This window comes from Lathyrus oleraceus, chromosome 6 (genome assembly GCF_024323335.1).
Source record: "Lathyrus oleraceus cultivar Zhongwan6 chromosome 6, CAAS_Psat_ZW6_1.0, whole genome shotgun sequence".
Classification (NCBI taxonomy): domain Eukaryota; kingdom Viridiplantae; phylum Streptophyta; class Magnoliopsida; order Fabales; family Fabaceae; genus Lathyrus; species Lathyrus oleraceus.
This window is the reverse complement of record NC_066584.1, coordinates 374,589,433-374,597,244: the sequence shown is the minus strand read 5'-3', so window position 1 is coordinate 374,597,244 and position 7,812 is coordinate 374,589,433. Positions and strand designations below refer to the sequence as shown.

At 32.7% G+C, this 7,812-nt stretch overlaps 1 protein-coding gene across 4 annotated transcripts; it reads left to right on the top strand.

Annotated features, from left to right (window-relative positions):
* Positions 1-651: 651 nt before the first annotated feature.
* LOC127091477 (ATP-dependent 6-phosphofructokinase 6) lies at positions 652-7,514 on the top strand. Of its 4 annotated transcripts, none has more exons than XM_051030120.1 (14): positions 652-1,034; positions 1,133-1,179; positions 1,273-1,292; positions 1,387-1,449; positions 1,518-1,655; positions 2,933-3,091; positions 3,184-3,237; positions 3,314-3,382; positions 4,653-4,782; positions 4,981-5,021; positions 5,198-5,422; positions 5,952-6,000; positions 6,404-6,558; positions 7,240-7,514. In XM_051030120.1, the coding sequence occupies exons 1-14, from the start codon at positions 667-669 to the stop codon at positions 7,399-7,401; spliced, it is 1,680 nt and encodes a 559-aa protein (XP_050886077.1). In that variant the 5' UTR covers positions 652-666; the 3' UTR covers positions 7,402-7,514. The 4 variants fall into 4 exon arrangements, with proteins under 4 accessions (XP_050886077.1, XP_050886079.1, XP_050886080.1 ...); XM_051030121.1 differs by having other exon boundaries at positions 671-1,034; positions 1,253-1,292; XM_051030122.1 differs by lacking the exon at positions 3,314-3,382.
* The last annotated feature ends 298 nt before the right edge of the window (positions 7,515-7,812 follow it).

Here is a 7,812-nt window from a genome sequence, read left to right as displayed (position 1 = left end):
TATTGAAAAAATATATCAATTTTTTTTATAATTAAAAAAGTATTTTAAGAAAAATAAAATTATTATATAAGATTTAAATAAATAATACATTTTAAAATTACAAAATAATTATTAAATTAATATAGAGATTAATTACTATACACTGTCAGTGTAAAAAGTTTTGCACCGTCGGTTCATCACCATCACCCGTTTGTATTACTTTATAGATTTTTAAAATAAAAGTCAAACTTCTTTTAATATCCAACGTCTATAACTAATTGATGGTGTAAAACCCTTTTACACTGACAGTGTATTTCAATTAATCTCATTAATATATTTTTATTTTTATCAAATTCGAACTCAACAAAAAATCATATGTATTTTGACATTTTAAATTTTTTGTGGAAACCACGTCAGAATAATGTTAATATGTTAAATATGAAATACGTGAAATGAAGTGTAACTATATCCGTTAATATATTATAGATTGATAATATAGAAAATAAACGTGATTACTATTAACATTGGTATAAGAAAAAAAATTAAACATCATATAATATTTGTGATTAAGAAATAAAACAATTAAACGTTAACTAATGAGACGCGATGGAAGGAGCAGTAAAAATGTAATTCTTTCATTCACATCATACGTATTATTACGTATATGACCCTCAGTTGTAGAGGTGAATGAACCCACTGAAAGGAGTAATTTGTACTAATCTGTTCTGTTGTCCAGTCTTCATCTCCCAAAGTAAAGAAAAAAGGAAACCATGGATCTATGCGCTTCTTTCTCTTCTATCTCTAACAAACCCCCTCCCCCACTTTCTCTCTCCTCTTCCTTTTCCCGTCATCAACTATCTCTCCATCCAAACTCTCTGCAACTACTGCGATCCCACTTTTCCCACCGCGGACACTTTATCCGAATCCCACCACCACCGTTTTCCCGCCAAAACAATCTCCCACTCTTACATACTCGGGTTTCCGATCCCACTCAAATTGACGATTTTGTCCTCGAAGACGTTCCACATCTTACCAATTTCCTCCCCGATTTGCCGGTAGGTTCTCCTTTTCTAACTCTTTTTTCAACAATCATAGTGATTATCATGTATTACGCTGATTTCTGATTCTTACTACTTTAATTCCTCTTTTTCAGTCGTATCCAAATCCTTTGCAAAAGCGGCAAGCTTATTCCATTGTCAAGTAAATCTACTCCTTTGCATTTTGCTTAATTATTTTATCATCAACTTTTCTTTGAATTGTTTTAAACTTTCAGGAATACTTTTGTAAATCCAGAAGATGCAGTTGCACAAACTGTGAGTGCTCCAATCTTTTCCCTTGTTTGTGAATTATTTATTTTCTTTTCTGATTGATTTTGCTCTCTCTTTTAACAATGTTTTTCGTGTACAGATTGTTGTTCAGAAAGATAGTCCTAGAGGAGTTCATTTTCGCCGTGCTGGACCTCGAGAAAAGGTATAAACCACTGAAAATTCTATTTATATTTGTAATCTTTAGAAGCTGATGGGCCTTTCTAATATTAGGTTTACTTCAAGGCGGAAGAAGTACGTGCTTGCATAGTGACTTGTGGAGGATTGTGCCCAGGAATCAATACGGTGATTAGGGAAATTGTATGTGGCTTGAACAACATGTATGGTGTTCAAGATGTACTTGGGATTGAGGTGAGTTTTGTGAAATTGCAGTTTTATAGCTATCCGTTAAAAATGCAATACCCCTTTCTTATTTTTGTTGATTGAAGAATTAATGTAAACTTTTTGTTTAAATTATTAATAGTTCAGATAAATTTTGGGAAAAAATATATAATATGACTATTTTTGTTTTTTGTTGAATAGTTAAGATGTCATTTGTGGTTTTTAATCTATTTTTTTAAAACAGAACTTTTTAAAGGTAAAGAGAAAGGTATAAAGAGAAAGAAGGATACAAAATCCTTCTATGCAAAATAACCAAGAGAAAATAACCAAGAAAATGGGAAGGATTGCATGAAACAACCAAATTTATAACTATAATAGTAAAGGAGGGAAGCCACAAAACATTGGTTAACTAGTTTTACAATCTGGGCCAAATCTAACTCCACCCCAAAAGCTAGCTTAAGGGGTGAGAATGGCCCAAGTCTTATAAGTTTTAGAGAATATAAAAGTAATGCTAAACTGCATTCTAGACTAGTTTTGAAATTCTGTTATGATTGATGAAACAAAGTTAGTTACAAGGGTTTATATTAGGTTTCTTAACCTACACTAACCAAGAGTTATCATACACCCTTAGTAACTAATTTCTAGGGAATTGAAGGCTCTAACAAACAGAGAAAAACTAGTTCAAATTACATTTAACTCTTACAATAAGTTATAAGGACTATTTTGGTTATAGCTCGACTCAATGTGGGATTTCAACACATCCCTTCATGCGCAAAATTGGTTATCTAGAGCGGCTTGGACTAATGTAGGTGGGTCTAATAATAGATCTAGTTCAGGCCGTGATACCATTTTCAAATTCGGAGTGAGCCTAACTAAATACCAAAAGCTAGCTTAGGGTGTAACTTGCAAAGTCTTGTAATGACTACTTACTTTAGTTGCATCTGTAATTAATGTGGGATCTTAACAGCTAATATTGCCTGATTTTTGCAAGAATTTTTTTAATTTCTTAAGTTAGAAAACTAGGTTATTTTTGGAAAACACCTGTCAATCTATCATGAATATCATGATGGGCAGGGCACATTGAGAAAAAAATGCTGTGTTGATCTAAAACATAACAACATGTAACTTGATAACACTTATTAGTTATTAGTATAAACCGATCTATCTCCGAAAAGCAAATAGATTCTCTGGGTATATTGTTGTAGGGTTTTGAACATTGTAACAATCTGTGAGCTCTGTTTCTCAGTTTCTTCTATGAATTGTTTGAGTTCTTATTGTTCACCATGTTGCTCCTGGAACTTATTCAGGAAGGGTATAAAGGGTTTTATTCGAAAAATACCATGAAATTGACACCTAAAGTGGTTAATGATATCCATAAACTTGGGGGAACATTTCTTCGTACATCTCGTGGAGGACATGATACCAACAAGATAGTCGATAACATTGAAGACCGAGGAATAAATCAGGTAGTTCATTGTTAAATTTTATTAAATTTTGTAGCTTCAGGTGCTTAATAGATTATGGACAGCCAATGGGAAATTTGATCCGTGCATATTAGGTATACATTATTGGAGGTGATGGTACCCAAAAAGGAGCTTCCCTCATTTATGAGGTAACCAATTATTCTCAACAAGTCCATTATGTAGTTTTATTATGGAATAATGTAATGTGAGCATCCTTTGATGAAGGAAGTTGAAAAACGTCGTCTTCAAGTGGCTGTGGCTGGGATTCCGAAGACAATTGATAATGATATTGCTGTAAGTTTGTGTGTTTATGTTGTGGGGAAAAATAATGCTCATGACAAACAAATTGGTCTGTATTTTTAACCAAGCGATTCGACTCAAGTTGTTAATGAGCTCCAGTTAAGGTTGAATCCGTCGGGAGAATCCAAGTTTGTGTCCTGGCTGAAACAATCTTTGGCCAGACTTTACTTGCCTCTCGGCTGAATCTCGTTTTACTAGGGCCCCCTTCCCATAGAGCTGGAGGGTTAAGACCCAAAAAAAATAGGGTACTTTTAATAAGGAGTATGAGTTGATAATACATTTGATGATTTCGGTGTTGTTTTGGCAAGCTAAAATTGATCTTCACATTCTCGTAGGCTTTGTTTGCGAGTTGAGTTGTTTTGGAAAGGAGGACTTACTTTTCTTTTTAAAATTAAGGATAATAAAAAGTGTTTTAGAAATGAATTAAGTGTGATTGATGTATTATATGATCATTTATTATGTTGTTCTTTCAATTACAAATATCAAATGTATAACTTATCAAAGTGAAAACTTAGTACTCCAAAACCTTCCCCTCCACAACCCAACTCCCAAACACACCCTTACAGAGCAATGCTAACATTTTTGTAGGAAGATATCAGTTTGAATCTTTCCTTATTTTTTTGCTGCAAACATTGGTGGTGCAAATGATCTTTACAGTTGTGCTCATAGGCGTTGTCCCATGTCTTTGGAATCATCTAGTTAACCAAACATTTCACAAACACAACCCAAAATTCAGGGCAATGACCAGTGCATAGGACTGCTATCCAACCTGTCAAAACATGACCAAGATGTAAAAAATTCTATAAAAATACAGATCCAAGTTTTTGTTTTTCTTAAAAAAGTAAGACATTCTAAATTTTGCAGACAGACCAGAGTGGAAAATTTTCAAGTTTTCACCATTTTAAATCAGTGGTTCACAGAATCCAACTCTGACATGACTGTAAAGTCACCAACTCAAAATATTCACTTTGGTCCAAACACATTGACACCTGATCTAGACAAATATTACCCAAAATAAACCGTAATCATGTGGTTCCAACTTGTAAATAATCGAGCAACTTTACAAATTCGACAGTGAAAAAAAATCAAATAAATATGTTGACCAGGTCAAGTGTGAACTCACCAAAAGAAACCAAGTAATCATTTGTTTTTTAAAAACTTTTGTCTGTGTATAATATTATATTATTATAGATAGATTTATAAATTTAAATCAAACATGTACATAGCAAGAACATTTCGTGATATTTTTCATGTTTTCCTCTAGGTGATAGACAAATCTTTTGGATTTGATACTGCTGTGGAAGAAGCCCAAAGAGCCATTAACGCCGCACATGTGGAGGTTAATAGTGTTGAAAATGGAATTGGAATTGTTAAGCTAATGGGAAGATACAGTGGTAAATAGTGCTCAACAAATTCTCCATGTTGTGTTTTTTTTTTTTTAATTTTTTAATTATAGTTTGTCCAAATATTTTTTCTCTCCATTGAAATGACGTAGAGGGGGAGCCCTATATGATGAATGAAATATTGGTGTTAGATTTTTAAGCATCCTATTTCTCTTTTCAGAAAAATGCTTTACAAGCTTCCATCTGCAGGTTTCATTGCCATGTATGCAACTTTAGCAAGTCGAGATGTGGTAAGGGTTCAACCAGTTACAGAATTTATTAGTTGTTTTATATATCTTGCAGTTTCTCTTTTCTTAGTAATCATGTATTTAATGTTTTTCGGCACATGACTCCCATCAGAACTCTTGTTTTATTGATTTTCTCAAAAGAGAAAAGGTCTAGCTACTAATAGCAAGAGTTGTAACAGGATTGCTGCTTGATTCCAGAGTCTTCATTCTATTTGGAAGGAAGAGGTGGGCTTTTTGAGTTTATTGAACAGAGGTTAAAAGAAAATGGACATTTAGTTATTGTGGTAGCAGAAGGAGCTGGTCAGGAATTTGTTGCTGCAGAAGTGCATACAGTAGGTGAAAAGGATGCATCAGGGAACAAGCTACTTCGTGATGTTGGTCCGTGGTTATCCAATAAGATCAAGGCATGACGCATCTTTCCTTCTTTTGTCTACACTTGTTAAAATATGAATTATTTGGAATTTTGTGCATTGTAGAGAGCTTTTAATTTATGCATTTCTTTTTAGAACCACATTTATGCCAATATCAGCTAACTTACTAAAAGTTCCGTTCTATAATGTTAAATATCAATTACAATCTTGTGAAGTTTTCTTGCTAAGTTCATTTTAGTTATATATATATATATATTTTTATCATAGAACTTGTGTTAGATTGCTTTGAGATTGGAAGTCTAGTCCAGTTTTCTGATTTGTTCTTCCTCATAGTACTAAAGAAAGTGAAATGACAGTCAATAACTATACTTTCAAATAGAGGAATTTGAACCTGGACGAAAGCAGTATAGACTTTGGACTTGCCCTTGACTGAGTGTTGCTATTTGTACAAACAAATGCAACAGTATTCTCGTTTTGATGAGTATTACTTTTCACTTCTCCCCAAGTTCTAACTAAACATGTTATTCATTTTGTTTCTTAATATACAACCAACTTGTTACAGGATCATTTCACACAGTTTCCTAAAATGGCGGTAAATATGAAATATATAGGTATGTTCATGAGTTTCTTCAGTCCTTTTCTATTTGTTTTAATTATGCTAGATTACCTAAATGAATGTTTCCTTCAACTAACAATAGGTTTATCTTTGATAAAGAGTTCCATGAAAATGTATTATCCAACTGAAAATCTAATTTAATTTTGAAGATCTTACAAAGCACAATTGAAACTCTTACAAAGGCTATTGAAAATCCAATTGAAACAATACACAAAAATAATTAAGTTTTAAGTAAAATTATTCTGTATTTTATAATTTATTTTCATCCAACCTAACTTTTTGATTTGATTGATTACTTAAAACTTAATATGGGCACATTAATTAAGTAATTCTGTTAAAATCTTTTCACCTTTCTTCTCAATGAAATATTGAAATTTTTGTTTGTGTTTCTTTCATAGATCCTACATACATGATTCGAGCTATTCCAAGTAATGCCTCGGACAACATTTACTGCACTCTTCTTGCTCATAGTGCTGTTCATGGAGCTATGGCAGGATATTCTGGCTTCACAGTCGGGCCTGTGAATAGTAGACATGCTTATCTCCCAATCGCTGTAAGTGGTTCATTTCACTAACTCGTGTTTATATATTCAAGTATATTACTTTTACGGCTAAACTTTAACCTCAGTTTATTTTTCATTCAAATTATTTTATAAACAAGTGTTTATATTCTGTTAATCACATTTACATTTTCCAACTAAAGTATCTTCTCTTGGCACTTTCTTCTGTACTATACTGATCAGGATGCTGGTTATTAGTTTCTACGTAGTATAAGACTATAATCCAATGGAAAATCTTCCTAGAATGAACAAAAGGGTTGTGAAGACAATTTGAAACCGCTATTGAATTAAGGAATTTAATGAATCGCACGGCATCCTGATCTGCATTCACGCACATCATCTAAAACAATAAACTATTTCAAATGCATAGCATCAGCATTATTGGGTTAAGGCATTCAAGTAGTTTGGATTCTTTTTTCCTCATTTCCTAATACCTACCAGGATGCTTGTCTAACAAACAACCTTCTGTTATGTTTTTATTTGATCCGACAGTCTTCTACATAAGCAAAATCTTTTTTTTTGTTTTTACTTTTTCGCATGCATTAAGGAAAATAATCTTGTTATAACTGTGTATCTACAGTGGAAAAAGTCATTGCATTTCTCATTATGTTTTGGATGGTTTTTCTCCATTACATTTTGTAGTATACCAGCTGATCATAAAACATCTTGTTGCAGCGTGTGACAGAGAGACCAAATACAGTTGAGGTAAAAGGTAGGATGTGGGCTAGACTTCTTGAGTCGACAAATCAACCAAGTTTTGTTACCCCTCCTGACCAACAAAGAGTTGACAAAGAGATGATCAAAGATACAAATAAGATCAATATTACCTCTACCTAATTTGGGTTTAATAATATGTATCAGCTATTGCTGCAAATTTACTAGCCTTTTGCGTTAAATCATATTCTGGCTGATACTTCATGTTCTTTTTATTTATTTTTTAGTTGGGAAAATTAGAATATGGTAGATTTATATACGGGCATTATGTGTTCAACTATTCCTGTAAACTATCGGATTTTTTAATAGCTTAAATGAAATATACAATTCTGTCACAAAATATACAATTTGTGGAAACAAATAACGTGGACTACTAATAAATATAAATGAAATATCATGTTAAATAAAATGAATTATTGAAAATGGTAGAGATTAGAGAATGAAAAAAACAGGCTCTGTATTTTCCAATATTTTGGAGGAGGAAACCACTAACTTGACTTGTGTTTTCTCCTTTGCTGGTTTTGGCTAAATCAG

Excerpts from the sequence above, each read along its gene's own strand:
- LOC127091477 (XM_051030120.1), top strand. The coding sequence starts at position 667 with ATGAACCCACTGAAAGGAGTAATTTGTACTAATCTGTTCTGTTGTCCA. Across the intron at positions 1,035-1,132 it reads ATTTCCTCCCCGATTTGCCG|TCGTATCCAAATCCTTTGCA; the intron begins GTAGGTTCTCCT and ends CCTCTTTTTCAG. Across the intron at positions 1,293-1,386 it reads AAGATGCAGTTGCACAAACT|ATTGTTGTTCAGAAAGATAG; the intron begins GTGAGTGCTCCA and ends TTTCGTGTACAG.